Source organism: Paracoccidioides brasiliensis (assembly GCF_000150735.1).
Source record: "Paracoccidioides brasiliensis Pb18 unplaced genomic scaffold supercont2.1, whole genome shotgun sequence".
In the NCBI taxonomy this organism is placed as follows: domain Eukaryota; kingdom Fungi; phylum Ascomycota; class Eurotiomycetes; order Onygenales; family Ajellomycetaceae; genus Paracoccidioides; species Paracoccidioides brasiliensis.
The window spans coordinates 1,854,568-1,872,046 of NW_011371358.1; the positions used below are offsets into that span (position 1 = coordinate 1,854,568).

Sequence of the window (17,479 nt, forward strand, 5' to 3'; positions counted from 1 at the left end):
GGAAACATAAAAGCGCTGGGAGGGACTGACTGCCAACCATCTATGGAAGGCTGAGGAATGATATAAAAGAGCCTCTTTGACAATCTATAACATACCATCTAGCTGCTATATCATCAAGTATCTGGGCATGTAAAAAGGGTGCCTCAGATGATTATTGAGTAGGAAGTAGGGAGAGACCTTCTGATTTTGCAGTTAATTTTGTCACTTGCGGAAAATGAAATAAAGGGAAACCAAGTAGAATCACTGATAGACTTCTGATAAAGAAGCATAATGAATTTCAATTCTGAAAAAACCCCCATAGTCTGTCACAAGTTTCATCAAAAGTGACAAACAAACAAGTTCAAACAAAACAAAAACAAAACAGGAAGAAAAAAATAAATATTAAGGAACAAAAGTTGACTACCCTAACAGCTTGCCGGCTGCCATAACAAACCCTGCCCGCCTGCCTGCCTGAATATTGTGACTTTCTGGCTGCGAGGACAGTACCTGAAAAGCCGTACCTCAGGCAGCGACACTTAGGAAAGGAAAATAAAAAAGAAAAAGAAAAGAAAAGAAAAGCAAACAGAGAAAACAAAGAGAAAAGAACTGATCGTTAGACTGAGAAAACTGAAAAGAGAGGAATAGAACAAGCAAGTGGAACTATGATTAATTATAGTAGGGCAAGAATGAAGAGGATTGGATGAATCGATGATTGATGATATCGACACTGGGAATGGCTGGTTGATGGATATGGGGGGAGAGGAATATGACTGCCTGAGGTTTCGTGGTTGAGAATGGAGAGCGGGGGAAGACGTTAATCGCTTGTACAACGTATGATAACATACAGACATTCTGCGAGAGTGAATGGGAGAGTGCTTGACGCAGCTAGAGATGGGCAAGAAGAGCATAGTAATAACAAGTTGACCATTTCAATACAGATAGCATCTACGCGACTTGCACAAGGACTATACAGGAGCTCAACCCTAGGGCGAATTCTGGAAAGCGAATACGGAGAAGACGCAGACTTCAGAATCCGGTTGGAGGAGACATATTTGAAGTAGCGGGAAATTGTCTTGAGACCCCTGCTGTGCCAATTCCGCCAAGCGCCAGAATGGTGCTGCTTGGGATAGGACTGCCGATATCCCCTGGAGCAATACTACCCCTAGGAGCAGATGACATGCTGTTGTTATCAGGCTCAAATTTAACGAATGTAACACGGGGTCCTTCGTTTTTGATCGCGAATGAACCCCCGCCGTTTTGCGGGTTGCCTTCTGTGTCGCAGATATCCAACAGCTCGTCGAGAGTGATTGGAGGCTCCGTTGGAGGATTCAATTGCTCAACTTGTCGCAGGACATGGTTCACATTGTGGAAGCCAGAGTTTCCTTTCGTTGGACTCGTTGCGTTGAGCTGCTTGCAAGCCTGTGCTACCAATAAACGAATCGTAACTGGCCGCGAGGTGTGCGGGCGAGTCCCTCCAATGATGCCGAAGGCATTATTTGACCACCCGGATCCTATGAAAAAGTTAGTAAGATAGATTTATGATTCAACGTCAAGGGAGACCAACCTGTTGCCGGAACCGAACCCCACGAGGATGCTGCAGGGAATCCGGGAGCCCCAAAAGGCACTTGTGGTCCCCAAGTATTCCCTGAGCCTGCAGCGCCAAGGGGTAAATTCGGGTGCTTGGCTAAACGGAATTGTTAGTTTATGTCAAACTGGATTAAGTTTATAATGGCAGTAAAGGATGAGCTTACCTCCAAGGGGTTCTGAAAATAATGGAGACGTTCCAAATCCCATCCTCCCGGCTCCTGGAGCACTGGAAAGACCGCCTGTGGGGATAGGTTGAGACAGGCTGGAGGTTAAAGGCACATCGGTATCATCAAGAAGCGCACTGCTGCCAAGCTGTGCGCTCAAATTGTCAATCTCTGACTCTCCCGGTTTCAATTGGTCTCGTGGGGTATCATGAGGGGCAGTACTCGAGGGGCGCTGAATCGGAGCGGGTCGAGATATGGGCTGATTCTGGGGTTGAGCTTCTAGTGGATTTCTCTCGAAGGATGCTGATGCTTGTCTTGAGTGTGTCTGACCTCGTCCTGTTTCCCGAGGTATCTGAGGTTGCTGCGGAGAGGAGATCGGCCCAGGTCCTGTTGGAGGGAATGGCAACCCGTGGCCAGTTTCTAGAGGAAACCCGCGACCAGGGATCATCGGTCTCGCACCATTTATTCCTGGAGCCATTGGTATGCCATCTGGAGATGGAAAGCCTCTGAACTGCGCACCCAGGGGAGCTTGTTGGTTTGGATACATTGGAATTTCATGGCCCAAGGGAAGACGGGACGTAATTCCTGGCAATCCGGCGATGTTGGATGGTATTCCATTTAATGCAGGCATTGAGCTGAACCCCATAGAATGCGGGCTACGACCTACTCCGCCCAACGGTGACATGGGAGCAGACGGTTGAGGGTGATGGAGCATCGGGGTCGGGACATGGGACTTTGTTGAAACCGAACTTGAGCCGCCTGATGAGTGCGGTGCACTAGCATTTCCAGGAGAAATGGACTGGGAAGTATCAGTCCCGGCGGGTTGAGATCTAGGAGAAGAGGCATGGGATCCTTGTTGAGATGCTTGACGTGGACGAACAGGAGTTGGAGCTTTCGGTACGACTGGTGTCGCAACCTGGAAATGTGGCGACTGCAGCCCTGAAGGGCCCTGTGGATGCTGAAGTCCCGGAGGGAGATGCGTTGGCCCTGTTTGGGACATCCGTTTGGCAGCTTGAGTGGTTGCGGCCTGAGCAGCCTGGGCAGCTTGTTCTTCGCGTTTAACCCGCTCTTTCTCCCTTGCCTCACGTTCAGCCTTGAGCGCAGCCTCTTTCTCACGCTTGGCTTGTTCTTCCCGAGCCTTGCGTTCCTTTTCCTCCTTCATCTTCTTCTCTCGAAGTTCGCGTTCTTTTGCTTCCCGCTCTTCCCGCTCTTTCTTCTTTGCTTCCTCCCGTTTCCTCTTCTCCCGTTCCTTTTGCTCTCGCTGCTTCCGTTCTAACTCAGCCTGGCGTTCACGTTCCTCCTGAAGACGTTTCTGCTTTTCAGCTTCCTTTCGGAGACGTTCCTCTTCCTGGGCCTTTTTCTCCGCCTCTCTCTTCTTTCTCTGCTCCTCTTTCTTTCGCCGTTGCTCTTCCAGCTTTTTCTCCTCGAGAGCTTTCGCAGCAGCAGCTTCAGCGGCCTTCTCAGCCTCCTTTCTTGCCTTTTCCTCTTCCTTTGCCTGTTTCTGCTGTCTCTTCTTATCCTTTCTCTTCTGAGCTTCCCTAGCTTTCTTTGCCTCCCGTTGCACATCAAGCCTATTTTCTTCTTCTAACTCCTCAATAAGCTTCATTTGCCGTTCGTGGGCGACCTTTTCTCGATATGCGGTTAGAACACGCTGTTCAAACATTCGAGCAGCAAATATTTGAAACATTCGTCTTCCTTCCTCCATACGTTGCTCTTCGGTCATCGCATCCTGCGTTTTTGGGGACGGATTAGCTTTATACTAAAAATCGAACCATTGTTGTTAACACAAACCATCTCATCCTCCTCGTATTCCTCATCATCCTGACTATCGTAATCATCTTCTTCCTCATCATCATAATCTTCTTCGTCGAGCGGGGGTGCGTGGTTGTGGCCAGCATGTAGGGATTGATGTGCAGCAGAAGCTGCGGCATACTGTGTGTCTTCCTCACGTTGCATCCGCCGTTCAGCTAGCTGTTCCATCATATCAATGAAATGTTTCCCGTCGTTTTTAAGCAAGTCATCCGCCACAGTGAGGATACCATCTAATGAAGGTTAGCTGCAACTGTCAACATATGGGCTATATGTTTTGAGTAAGCGCGCACCTTTAACTGTCAGACTGTTTCCAAACGCGAAGAAATCGGCCCTGGTATTTCGAGCAGCCTCTTCAAGCTCATCATCGCTGTAAGGTTCGTCTTCTTCATCATCTTCGTCATAATCCTCGTCCAATTCCTCATCGTCGTCAGGCAATTCCTGGACTCTCCCCCGTGACGGATTTTTGTTATTTGACAGGTGGGAATGCCTCTCTAGTGGGCGGAGCGGGGGCTGATATAGCCTGGGAGGGACGATTGGGCCACCATTTTCAAAAGAATTTTGGCTGTGGTTCGCGTACTGCTCGAGCTCTTCGTAATATGCATCGTACAGGACCTCCAACTCTTCTTCAATGGCTGTACGTTTCCTCCCACAAACAGTGCAGCTGCACGAATGCTTCTGCTGCTCCTTCATCTTCCGCAAAACAGCCTCCTTTTCGACTTTCACTAGCGACCTCCGCTCCTCTTCGCCCAACTGAAGCCAAAACTCCTTTATATTCTCCCGCTCTTCCTGGGTCGACGTGTTCCATATCCTATCTTTAGATATCTTATGCGCGGATCGAAGCGCAGCGTTAGATAGCGGAGGTGGTTGGGCAGGCCGGGCCGCGGACGCGGATGGTGTTGGCAGTGACGTGGAGCTCCCGTCGGCTAAGTGGGATGTCGATCGATGCCTTTTCCCTTTCTTCTTCTTGGATTTGTTCATACTTAGATCAGAATGCTGAACCATGTTGAATTTATCTGAATGGGATTGGCTGTGGGGTTGCGCGTAAATATGACCCTCGTCATCAGTTGAATAGAGATCGTCGCCTTCTGCGGGGTCATAGTGGTTTGGATCGTCTAGATGCGAGTCAAAGTAGTTTTGATTTGGACGGGAAGAGGAATATTCCTTTAAAGGGAGGTGGTCATCGGGATCATCCCAGTGTGTGTTACGGGTGTAACCATTCTGGCTTGCGGCACCTGGGGATTGACTTCCATCTTTAAGGTGTTGTTCAGCAGCTAATCGTGCAGCCTGTTTCTGCCGTCTCTTCTGCTTTTTCCTGTTTACGCCAGTGACGGTGGTGGTTGTGGCGGTTGTGGTTGTTGTAGCAACGAGGTTTGCAACGTTGCGGTTTGCTGCAGTATCCTGGGATGGTCTCGTTTGCATCGTATCATCAACAGCAGAGCTGTTGCTGTTAGCCGCTGGAGGTGACGATCTTGGGGCAGAATATTTAGAAGTGATTGTAGCTGGTTTATGTTTGGATTCGGTTGCGGGCGACGGTGCAGGGCGCTTTGAGTTGGACGGCATTGCGCTATTGAAGCAAAGAGGCTGTCAGTATGGATCCGAGGGGGAGATTTTGAAAGGGCGGGGAGACGGGAAAGAATAGGTCGTACACACAGTGCAGATCAGGCGGACTCGAATGGCACGGAGTCCGCAGCGGGTGGATGGGGTGCGGAGTGGGGACTGCGGCGGGAGAGGCGTCGGAGCGGATGGGGTGTGGAGAGAGTGAGGAGGTGGAGGGATGGAGGCGGGCGGTGGTGGGTGTGGATAGAGACTTTAGGAAAGGAGGAGGGAGAGGGAAGAAGTGGTGAAGAATTGGGGTAAACGGCCAGTCCGCAGCTGATGGATCAGGGGAGATCAGGGGCGCGGCATCGACCTGTGTGTGTGCTAGCAGGAATGATCAGGTAAGGGGAGGAGTTGAAGCTATGCTTCCAGCATCATCGGCATCATCAACCTCAGAAACATCATCGCATCATCATCATCATCAAACCTCAGTGGAATATTCTGTCTGGGTGGTTTGAAGGGTAATCCACGTGACCTTAAATTAGACGCGATAGGCGATAAGCACTAACCTGTTTCGGGAAGACCCCTGCAGGCGTTACCATACAGTATATACAGTACAGAGGCCAGAGCCATACGTTAAATACCGGTAATCTGATTACCTGAAGATATCATCATACATTTCATCATGCTCCAAGCAACACAAACAACAAGAAACAAGACTGAAAGATGTACTAGAGTGGGAGTGGGAGAGTGACTGGGTTAAAAATATACCTAGGCAATTTTACATATGTTGTTCTATATCGCGGGTTGTTACCTGCACCAGAGTAAACTCACCCTCCCTTAGTCCTTGGAAGTTGGTTATCTATTTACAGCTCAACATTTTCGTTTGCGCCCGTCAGAGGCCAAAACATCGAATCACCTCATCCAGTCTGCCTTGGGAAAGCGAGCTAAATATCCAAGCCAAACAACAACCCCAAATTCCAACCCACTCGCCGCAACAACCGACTCCCTGGCTGAGCATCCTCATTCCCGACTGGAACATACATACCTCCCTTCGCCTATATATCCTTCTTTCACACAAACCTCCCCCAAACCACCCCAAGACCTGCCTGCAGCGGCCTCCAGTTCAAATCCTACCGTCTGCAGCCTGTTCCCCTGTCCCGTTGGCCTTGGACGACTTGAACGAAACTGCTAACTGCCATAATACCTATTTACTACACCCCATCACCTCTCCTGAGTATCTGGAAACGCGTTCTCTGACCCCCTTCTCCCCCCCCCCCAAATAAATAAATACCATCTCTGTCTCTCATCGACACAATCAGCCCACCCCCACACCCACGCCCCGTCTCTCGACCCCCCTTGACCTACATTCCCGCATGCGGGCAGCTGGTCTGTTCTTGTTGCCAAACGACTCTCCTTCCACTGTGACTCCGGGGCTTCGTGTGCCTCCCTTTTTTCTTTTTTGAAGAAAGCGAAACAGCTGGTGTTCTGCCATTCCCAATCGACTCGGCATATTTACAACCCCCTCGAATCCATTGCGTCCAGCTCGTCCCCCATCATTCCTCCTGTTTAAGCGGTCTCCCTTTCATTTTAAACACCCTTTATCGTCTCAGCTTAGCCAACCAACCTGGCCCCGTTTTCGTCAGTTGGTTATACATAAAGTAATACTGCGAAGACATCTGAGGGGAGGTATATTACAGAACTATCTGGCTGCGGTTGTTTTGCTGGCTTCTGATCTGGTGAATGCATACTCCTGGAAACCATGGCACAACAACAGCTGCAGCAGCTGCAGACGGAGAATGTCATGAGAAGGTATGTGGATGGAAAACACCTTTGGAGCTGGTGATATTCCCGATCTACGGGCCTTTGGACCGGGATTTTGATCTTTGGTTTTACTGATCTGATCCGATAAATGGTCGTCCAGGAAGCTGGTGATAATAGGAGATGGTGCTTGCGGCAAGACAAGTTTGTTGAGTGTGTTTACTCTTGGCTATTTCCCGACTGTAAGTGCTTCTCCTCCAGTTTGAGATTTTGAGTCCCTCAGTCAAACTAACCTGTAAAAACTTAGCATTATGTGAGTGTAAACCGAGATACAAAGTATCCATGATCCATTGTGACCCCATGACTTCTTCTAATGATATAGCGCATTCGAAAAGGTTCCTACAGTTTTCGAAAACTACGTAACAGATTGTCGCGTTGACGGTCGATCAGTCCAACTCGCTCTGTGGGATACTGCTGGGCAGGAAGATTACGAACGTTTACGACCACTTGCATATTCAAAGGCCCATGTTCTCCTAATTGCGTTCGCGGTAGATACTCCAGATTCTCTTGAGAACGTTCGGAATAAGGTAAACTTACCACCCTTGTCATGCTTGACTTGCAAATCTATTCCCCGTTGTTACCTCATAATTAATATATATTAATATAACGCAGTGGATTGAAGAAGCAAATGAACGCTGCCCCGATGTCCCAATCATACTGGTGGGCTTGAAGAAAGATCTGCGCGAGGACCCCCTTGCAATTGAAGAAATGAGAAAGAAGTCTCTGCGCTTTGTTTCCTCGAAGGAAGGCCACGACACAGCAGCCCAGGTCGGGGCAAGAAAATACTTAGAATGCTCATCCCTCACCGGCGAAGGTGTCGATGACGTTTTCGAAGCTGCAACCCGCGCAGCTCTTTTAACTTTCGAAAAGGACAGAGGGTCTTGCTGCGTTATCCTATGAGACTATATGCCTCTATCCTGTCCACCAATCAATCTATTACCCACTGTCGCTTAACGAAAATAAACAACAAACATTACTCGCACATCACCGCCCCAACCCGCCCCACGGCGAATATTTCATTTCATAAACCCTTTCGAAAATTTCGGTTGTATCATTTTACGCAAAATAATGTCTGGTGGAAAAGGAAAAGAGGGAAACTGAGTTACACTCTATGTTATATGCGACGTACTCTACTCGACTCAAACTAGTACTATCATGCATTCGCGGCGTTCTTGGGGTTTTCTTTTTCGATGGCTGACTTTCGATTGTTGGATGTTAATTTTTCGGTTCGCTTCATTCTTTTGCCCCATCGATGCCCTCCTGGTTTCCCACCTCTTTCCACATCTTTACTTCTTGTGAATTCTTGAGACCTTTACTTTCTCTTTTCTATTACTAATTCCTCTTGTATGCCGTGCCATGTTTTCAATTCCTCTATAACATAACTGTTGTCCTTTGCATGAGTTTCTACCCCAAATATATGGCTGTGTGCCTTATAACATACTAATACCTTTGCGTTTCTTTGCTTTGATTTCATTATTGCTTCGCTTGGTAAGCAATCCTTCAAACTCTTTCCCCCCCCCCCCCCCCAGGTCTTGTTTCCCTTTATCCTATCTCCAACCTGGTTTTCTATTTGGAAATCTATTATAGCCTTGAACATGTCGGTTTTCCCACTCCCCTATTATCTACCTAGATGTCGTGTCATCCTTAGCGGTGATGAACGACAGCGACTGATCAACCCCCATGATTGTCTACCTACGAGATTATTACTCTGTTCCATCTATTTTATACGCCCCTGACTCGTTCCAGATTCTAATTCACCGTTTCTTCTGATTTTCTAAGACTCTTGAGGTCACTGCACCAATCTTAACAGCACTGGATGAATCTAGCCGTTTGTTTAAAACCCATGCAAAGGCATATCTATACGTATTTGACTTCCCAGACAGAAGTTGATGACGAGGAATGCTCCGTTGGTATAATTTTGTACACGATGAAAGGCTACAATTGGCATGGCTTTTGTCAACTTGTTTCTAAAATAGCAGGCCGATGTCCCTGTTACCAAGTGTATATACCTCCGCATAAAATATAATGAGCAGCGCAGTATCTTGAACGTGAGAAACGAAATGGAAGAATAGTCTAATAATCAAACGTGCAGCACATGCATATACATGGAAAGTAAAAGGCAAAACAAGCCGTAGATCGAAGAGAAACATGTGCTGCATCGATGTACTATACAATCCTTCAACCGCAATGCATGTCCAACATATAAACTCCACCATCTACCTCTTCCAATCATAATTCCATCCCTCCTTGCTCGGCCCCTCCGTCTGCATCCTCCCATACTCAATCGGTATCTGATCCGTGAAAACACCCTTTTTGTTCATCGAGATACGGAACAACCTTCCCTCATCGCCAACGCCCGTGCGCAGCTCCTCACACGCATCGCGCATGCTGTTCCATTGCCGTTCCAGCTCGAGATGGAGTGCCTCACGCTTCTTGGCGCAGTACAGTTGCCAGGCGCGGTGGATGGTCCAGTGGCGCAGATAGCGGTTGCGGGAGAAGCGGAGAGGGCGTGGGGTGAGGGGGTGGTAGAGGAAGTAGCGGATTAGAGCTGGAGGGGGTGGGTTGGGTTGGGTCAGTTACTTTCTGGCTGCTAACGGATGGTGTTCTTTTTGGTTTGGGCTTGGAAGGGAGTAGGAGTCGGGATGGGATGGGATGGCGAATGCGAGAAGATATTGAGGTTTTCCCCAGGCTGGCGTCCCTTTGCATGTCTCCGTTGCATTGCCCCCATGTATTAATACATGAGACATGTATATACATCTGAGCAGTCGGTAACATTCAATATCAACGTCTTCCTCTCCTACCCTTCCACGCCAGCCCGACCCAATCAATCAAACTCCCCCATCATATACACATCAAACTGTACTTACTAACGCGCTTATCAACAACATTTTTCCCCTTTCTCGCCGACAAAGAGGGCCCGGCGGAAAATTGCCGTGAAAATGCCGATGTTTGAGGTTGAGCGCACACTCGACTTGACGAGGACGACAACAATACTGACGATTGGGGTGAGGACAATGGGGACGTAAAGTGTGCGTGCGGACGAGTAATTGGAATCTTGAAAACGCCAGCGAGCGATGCGAGAACGGGGGAGATTTGTCTCATTGTAGTTTCCAATATGGCGAAGGTGGTGGGATTGGGAGAGGCAGGTTAGAGAAGGATTTATTGTCTTTTTTTTTTGAAAAATACGTTTTAAGCATTATTTTTTTGGTCCATAGCAACCAATTCACTCCATTTCACAAAGACAGAGGTATATAGATAAAGTGAGCAAGAGTGCCTCTTCTGATATGTCGGGGTGGTTTATGAGGATCGAGAAGGTTTTGAGGAAATTTGGTAATCCTGGCGGGCGGACTGGCGAATTATGATTTGTCCAATTAACCGCTAGGCGCCGTACCTGAATCACACGCGCTTATATGTTACGGTATGTTTACCACATTTTACACTTCCATACACCACAGCCACTGGCACAGCCACAGCCACAGCCACCTTGAGGGACAGAAATAGCTGCGGAAGCTTTGTAGTAGAAAATCTTGATAATTTTTGTGGCAGCTGCCTAGGGAACTGTCGATAGGAAGATTGTTTAGTTTTAATGTACCAACAACGGGAATCAAAGAGAAAGAAAAGAAAGAATTCTGCCTAGAAAAAGGCTATTCGTAGAATCGTATCTCAGAAACTAGCCCACTGTATTTATGTTATCTCCCTTTAGTTTAGCAAACAAGCCAGCAAAAAAACGCCGTTAAGATGCTTAGGAATACAGATATCGTGCTAATCGTGGAGTTCGGTTCTGATAAAAAGAAAAAAGAAAAGAGACAGAGTAGACAGTGAGAGAAAATTAAAGGGGTGAGTCAGTCCTATTTGAAGAAAATCAAAAAGGTATGGGAATAAAAGGTCAAGAAAAGGACGACCTAGAACTTGCCAATCGCGTTCAAGCATTGCTTTTTAAAGATAGCCGTAGCGCAGTAGTGGGTATAGGCACCAGTAATTCCTCTTAGTACTTTCTTTTAATGCTTTATTTATTTACTGTGACCCACTCCTGCCCACAACCTTCTTCTTCGACCGATCGTAATTCAGCACCTTTCGTTTGCGATGCGTACTAGCCAGCTTCCACCGGCAGTACAACACCAGAGCATCCTTCAAAAGCACAAACAGGCACCCTCCAACCACGCTCCGTCCCCATTTGCTCTGCAGCAAGCCCACCCTCCCTTTCTCCAGTACGGGCCCTGATGCTGCAGAGGGAGCCGTTGTCCACGCCTTCGGCAAGGCCAATTTTAGCACGCCGCCCATCGACGCGGAGATGGCGGGGAATAGCAACGCCCCTAGAATTGTGTCTGCGATACTGCTGGTGTCGTGGATGATGGCATCTTGTCGCCGACCGAGCATTTGGTTGCCTTGGTCAGCTCCACCCGCGGCAGCTTGGTTTTGAGCAGCTTCGCCATTATCGGCACCATTCACCTGAGGGGCCTCTCCACCAGCTCCAGGTAACGGATGTAGATTAGCGGCATTTTCATCGTCGTTTCCTCCTCCACCAAGCCCAAGTTGTAGCTCCAAATCGATCTCCATGAGAATATCGCCATGGCCTATCTCAGCGACACCATGAGCTCCGGCCTGTCCATCGGCAGGACCATCCTCCCCCGAACGGGGCTGGACCTCCGCAATCCATTTCCTCTCCAATTTCCCAAAAAGCTTCTCGTAGACCAAACCGTAAAAGCTCTTAGCATAAGGTAGCGCAGCAAACGCCATAGAGGCGCTGGGAGGCCAGAAATCCATCTCCAGCTCCTGACTGCCCGCCTGGTGCGTGGCGAAGAAAAGAACAGGGATGGCCGGCAGCAGGCCTTCGGCATATTTCGTTCTCGAAAGTATAAGCAGAATGGGTATAAGGGGTAATCCAAAATTCAACCGAGGATTCCACGTCGCTTCCCTCCGCGTCTGGAATATCCGCTGCGCATCCTCTGAGCCAAAAACGAAGTACACGGAATACACGCCATGCGCACAGCAGCCCGCCCACACCGTGCCAGCCAGCGTGAATACCATTCCCGGAAGCACCAGGCGACTAGCCAGCCGCTCAACGGACCGGACCATATCAACAACCAAGCTGCGCGGGCGAGATATGACGATTTCGGATTTGCATTGTGGACAATAAAGTTTTGCGGGCCGTCCGGTGTGTTTTCGCGAGGCGGGGTTTTCGATGTCGGCCAGCCAGTCAAGGAGGCAGGCTTCATGGGCTGTTAGGGCGCAGGGACATGGGGAACGCCACTCCGTGTTCATTGGGGTATCTTCTGTTTCGTCGGTGTAGCAGATCCAACACTTGCGTGGATCGGAAATGGCAGGAGTATCGTTATTTTGTATTGCGGTGGAGGATGAGGGGTCGTCCATTGCTGCGGGCGCTGGATCTTGGGGTTCTGTCTGTTTTTGCTCCCGTTGTTCGCCCTCTTGCCATTGTTGTTGATGTTGTTGATGTTGTTGTTGTTGTTGTTGTTGTTGTTGTTGTTGTTGTTGTTGTGGTGGTGGTATATCAGATTTATGCAGTGTGTTCTCTGTTTCCGGTGTCTGTGCCGCGATACTTCTCGAAACTTTCGGGAAAACGACGTCTGAAGAGGTTGTAAGAAAGGATGAATCCGTTTCAGATTGAGGCGCTTCATCTCTCTCGCTGGATGATGTGGTGCGGTTAATTGTTTGGAGGGCAGCTGATGATCGCTGCCTGCCCCCAGGAGGCTGCTGGGGCAAAGATGTCATGCTGTATGAGATAAGTGAAAGGAATGAATCAATGTAGTTGCAGCTAACGGGTATCCTTGTCGAGAATAAGATCTTTTCAATAATTGTGTAATTCAGGCCGCCATATTACCTGCACAGATAGGCAGCAGTATATATAACAAGGAGTAGAGTGGTATTGGCGGAAGAAAGCTTTCTTTGAAAATATTTGATGCTGGTTACTGTCCAACTTCTCTCCAGAAACGGCTTCAAGACGTCAGAGGCAAAGAAGTCACGTGATATGATCTTTTTTTAACCTCGGAGCTTTCTCATTCATTTTAGTTTTGGACAAAGAGGCTATGGAGATATAACCGCATACAGAAATCTAACGGATATGTGCGGGGGGTACCTTACGGGAGAAATACGAAAATCCCATCAATCAAAAAAAGAAAAGAGAGGAAAAAGAGGGGGAGAGCGCTACAGATTAAAACCACAGGCCTATATATAAAACAGTTATCAAGCAAAAGAGAATGTTACTTATTTACAAAAAACAGCCAGAAAAAGACATTATACAGATCAATGGATGGATGGATTGACGGATGGATGGACAGACATTTGAAATGGGACGAAGATGACGGTGAACAAAATCCCCTTGATCAACTTCTTCTGAAAACATTTCTAGACCAGTATCAACACTTCAGAGCTGAAAAGAAGCACGAGCAACCTGTTTTTATGCTCTTCCTTTCGCCTTGAAGATACTTTGGGCTAAACGCGACACGCCAACTTTCGTGTGTGATTTTTTCCTTCTTGTTTTTGACCTTCCGCAACGCCAGGGATATCAGAGGTAGAAAAGGGGGAAAACCTTTATAAAGGCAAAAAAGGAGGTAAAGAGATCAAAAAAAATGGAGATACAAATATTGAGGCCGAGTAATGCAATGGGACTGCTGCTTCTTACACAGGTCTATCCGTCACGGGCAGCGTACACGCCAGGTGAAATACCCGGTGTTGGTTGACTGGTGCAGTTTTCAACGTGAAAATTTTCAACGGCCCGATCGCTTCTTCATGAGAGCCCTTCTCTCCTTCTCCTTGGCTGTAGGGCGGATAAAAAGAAATATTGAGTTAGTTATATGGGTACAACAACAACAACAACAACAGGAAGCACGGTTAAGAGTTTAGAAGCAACAGCCAGGGTGTGGTCACTAACCTTCATCATATACCAGAAATTCATGCAAGCCCTTACCCGTAGGAACCATGGGCAACACAGGAACTTTCTTATCTGTAACCACTTCAAGCAAAGCAGGCCCCTCACTCTCAATAAGCCACTTCAAGCTAGCCTCCACTTCGCTGGGCTTCGTGCACCTCCTAGCCTGCACCCCCATAGCCTCAGACAACTTGACGAAATCCGGATTCAGGTGGTGAGTATGCGCAAAGCGGTCCTCGTAGAAAAGACTCTGCCACTGCGTAACCATCCCCTGCTCCTCGTTGTTCAGAACAATAACCTTAACGCCAATGTTGAACTGCGCCGCCGTTGACAGCTCTGTCAGTGTCATGTTGAAGGATGCGTCGCCATCAATGTCAATCACGAGGGCCTCGGGACGTGCAACCTTAGCGCCGATGGCGGATGGGAGGCCGTATCCCATTGTCCCAAGGCCGCCGGAGGTGATCATGGTGCGTGGATGGCGCCATCGGAAATGCTGGGCTGCCCACATCTGGTGCTGGCCGACACCAGTGGTGATGATGGTACGATCCTTCATGTGCGCGGTTAATTCGCTGAGTTTTTCGATGAGGGCTTGGGGTTTGATGAGGCCGTCTGGAGTTTGCTTCTCATAGGATGAAAGAGGGAATCGCTTCTTCCAGTCGTTGATTTGCGCGAACCATTCGGGTCGCTCCTCGACGGTGTTGATCTGTGGAAGCAAAAGGGCAAGGTTATCGGCACAGTCACCCTCTACTGATATCGTTGCTTGGACCACCTTGTTGACATTCTTAGGCACCATTTCGAAGTGGATGATGCCACCACGCTGTTCATGGGCAGCGGCCTTGGCTTGGGGAGCAAATTTGGGAATGCTGCCAGTAACACGGTCGTCGAATCGGGCGCCCAAGGCAATAATCAAATCTGCTTCCTGCATGGCCATGTTGGCGTAAGCTGAGCCGTGCATTCCCAGCATGTGGAGAGACTTAGGATCCATCTCGTCGAATCCACCTAGGCCCTGAAGAGTGGTTGTGACCGGGATATTTGCCTTATCCGCGAGCTGCTTGAGCAACTGTGGTCCTTCCGGGCGCGCAAGGATACCCTGACCAACATAGAGCACTGGCTTCTTCGCAATGTTAATCAGCTTCGCTGCACGCCCAATATTTGCCTCCAGGTAGCGGGCGTTAAGTTCACGGACAGCAAGGGTAGCGCCGCTTGGCTGCGTGGGGAGAGAGCTGCTCATCGGAATAGGCTTTTGCAGGATGCTAGCGGTCACATCTTTTGGGAGATCCACAAGAACGGGGCCTGGACGGCCACCAGTAGCTATTTCAAAGGCTTCCTTGATGCGTCTTGGGAGCTCTGCCACTGATTTCACCATGACATTCCATTTCGTGCAAGCTCTAGATATGCCAATGACGTCTGCTTCCTGGAAAGCATCCGTGCCAATGGCAGTTGTAGCGACTTGGCCACAGAAGACAACCATGGGAGTCCCATCCGAGAAAGCATCCTGGATTGGAGTGATAACATTAGTTGCACCTGGTCCTGAGGTGACAAGTACTACACCTGGTTTTCCTGTAGCTCTAGCATAGCCCTCAGCCATATGGCCAGCACCTTGTTCATGTCGTGGGAGCACAAAGTCTAAGTGCGGCGAGTTGAAAATGGCGTCAAAAACGGGGAGGATAGCACCGCCAGGGTATCCAACTGAACAATTGTGGTTGTAAATTAGCATATGGAGGTTGATCAGATATGTAATTTCTTCTGGTTCATTTTATCTATATTTTGGTGGCGACTCACAGATATGTTTAACACCTTGCCTCAGCATCATCTCATGGAAAATCTCGCCTCCACTCATTCCAACAAATCTAGAGAGAGAGTCGTGAGTAACAAGATACATCAAGGCGCGCAAGGTGTGCCAATTGAGTGTAAAACGTACGAGTCATCTAAAGCTGATGGTTTCTGGTTTTGGAGAGGTGAAATGTCACTTGCAGGGACATATTGGTTAAAAGCAGGACTAGGACGTGGCCTCACTTGTCTATCCAGATGCAGTCAGTCAGCATTCACGAGCTTTGAAGGCAGGTGACACTCAGCGCACTAAGAACGTAAAGAAAGGATTAACGCACAAAGATGCAGCAGAGGCAGCAGTGCTGTGCTCTCTTTTTGACACATTCCTTGTTGGGGGATGTTGAGCCAACGGATTGATCAGGGAAGAGAGTGAACAGGCAAGAGGAGAGGATGAGGATGATCTTGGACAATACAAAACAGATGTCGGTCTTAGAGACCGAAGGGCATGCAGCGCACGCCTTGATGACCGTATGGACATCATCTTTGCAAGGAGTGAAATTGCCAGGACCAGACGTAGAAAAGTGCAGCGAAGGAGGTGATTTGGTTTAGAGTAAGATCCAACTTGCGGAGGATAAGGTGTTTTCAAGGATGAATTGAATGTTGAACTAATGAATAGAGGGAACGAAAGACAGAAGAAGAGGGCAGAGGGCAGAACTCAATCCACAACCAGTTCTCTGTAAATCCTATTATTATTGTTTGCTTGCTTTTCTGTATTAGCTGCAGTCTTTTTATCCACGTCTCCCTCGAAGTGTGTTGTAGATGAGATCAAAATCTCAGTCACTGCCCGCCAGGATTCTGCAGTGTGGTAGACAGCTTCCCTCCTCCTCCATGTGTTTAGTTATCGTTCAAAGGGTTTTACTCACCTTTTCGACTGCAGAAAGTTACCTCTTGGTGTGTGCCCAAGCAGCTGATTCGGCGCGAGAATCGGGGTCCGTATAGACTGTGATGCCGATAGTCGGACTAATTTGGGCGCCCGCCATTGGCCGGTTGCGTTTGACTCACACCCCAACGATCCAAAAAGGTGGGTTCCCGGCTGCCAAGACGCCGTCTGTTCCCATGTATACGCTGAGTCATCAAGGATCAACTGTAGATGCACGGCGGCGAGCTAGACCATATCGGGACTAGTGGGCTCTTCCGCGCCAGAGAAGAATCCATCCCAATGACTCATTCCTGGGCAAAAACTGGTTTGGGTCAAACCCCGAGCAACAAGAGGAACAAAGACCCTTCTAGCACGTGACTATTATCCTTACTCGTAGCTAGCAACCTTTTGCAACCAATCAAGCTTGCAATTCGGTCACAACTTTTTATATAGCGAATTCCTCTATAACGAATTGAATACGCTTCCAAGATTAATTATTATAAAAAAGATTTTACTATATATATATAGAGACACATGCATGCAACGGATATATCCATTGGCCAAACATGGGGTAGAGAGAGAAAGACACTGCGCTTCTATGAGAAATCGAGGACTATCGTCAGAATCATAAATTCAAACTGGATAAATAATTCATAATCCAATGATGAAGCTATTCTGTTGGACCAACTGCTGGATCTGGTTGAGGTTCTGCATGAAAAAAAGCTGGAATAAATTTATGTTGAATCGATTATTCCAAGCAAATTGGGGGTGGGAATATATTAACAAGAGAAAGGGAGAATTCTGGGCTATATTAGTCAATTCATCAAATCATAGAGCTTGCAATGCCAAAATGAAATCCAAAGCTTAGCAAATAAAAAGAGGCAGGTAAAAAAAAAAAATTATATCAAAAACAAATAAGAGATACCAAATTTAGATGCTGCCATGACTACCATTCCACTTCAAAGGCCAACCTGTCCATAACTTCCAACAAAGGGGCTCATAACA

General features: G+C 48.1%; 5 protein-coding genes across 5 annotated transcripts; 1 reads left to right on the forward strand and 4 right to left on the reverse strand.

The window, feature by feature from the left end:
- Positions 1-1,005: 1,005 nt before the first annotated feature.
- Positions 1,006-5,102, reverse strand: PADG_00553 (uncharacterized protein; the record flags this gene model as incomplete). Its single annotated transcript, XM_010757581.1, has 5 exons — positions 1,006-1,490; positions 1,544-1,663; positions 1,731-3,459; positions 3,522-3,772; positions 3,833-5,102. The coding sequence occupies 5 exons, from the start codon at positions 5,100-5,102 to the stop codon at positions 1,006-1,008; spliced, it is 3,855 nt and encodes a 1,284-aa protein (XP_010755883.1).
- Positions 5,103-6,840: 1,738 nt separating this feature from the next.
- On the forward strand, positions 6,841-7,799 carry PADG_00554 (GTP-binding protein rho2; the record flags this gene model as incomplete). The annotated part of the gene is made up of 5 exons (XM_010757582.1): positions 6,841-6,920; positions 7,003-7,081; positions 7,147-7,152; positions 7,235-7,426; positions 7,512-7,799. 5 exons carry the CDS (start codon positions 6,841-6,843, stop codon positions 7,797-7,799), a joined length of 645 nt encoding a protein of 214 aa, XP_010755884.1.
- Positions 7,800-9,115: 1,316 nt separating this feature from the next.
- On the reverse strand, positions 9,116-10,001 carry PADG_00555 (uncharacterized protein; the record flags this gene model as incomplete). Its single annotated transcript, XM_010758095.1, has 2 exons — positions 9,116-9,447; positions 9,767-10,001. 2 exons carry the CDS (start codon positions 9,999-10,001, stop codon positions 9,116-9,118), a joined length of 567 nt encoding a protein of 188 aa, XP_010756397.1.
- Positions 10,002-10,913: 912 nt separating this feature from the next.
- Positions 10,914-12,629, reverse strand: PADG_00556 (uncharacterized protein; the record flags this gene model as incomplete). The annotated part of the gene is made up of 1 exon (XM_010757583.1): positions 10,914-12,629. The coding sequence occupies one exon, from the start codon at positions 12,627-12,629 to the stop codon at positions 10,914-10,916; it is 1,716 nt and encodes a 571-aa protein (XP_010755885.1).
- Positions 12,630-13,624: 995 nt separating this feature from the next.
- Positions 13,625-16,595, reverse strand: PADG_11114 (acetolactate synthase, large subunit, biosynthetic type; the record flags this gene model as incomplete). Its single annotated transcript, XM_010758412.1, has 5 exons — positions 13,625-13,674; positions 13,789-15,474; positions 15,568-15,635; positions 15,707-15,805; positions 16,501-16,595. 5 exons carry the CDS (start codon positions 16,593-16,595, stop codon positions 13,625-13,627), a joined length of 1,998 nt encoding a protein of 665 aa, XP_010756714.1.
- Positions 16,596-17,479: the final 884 nt, after the last annotated feature.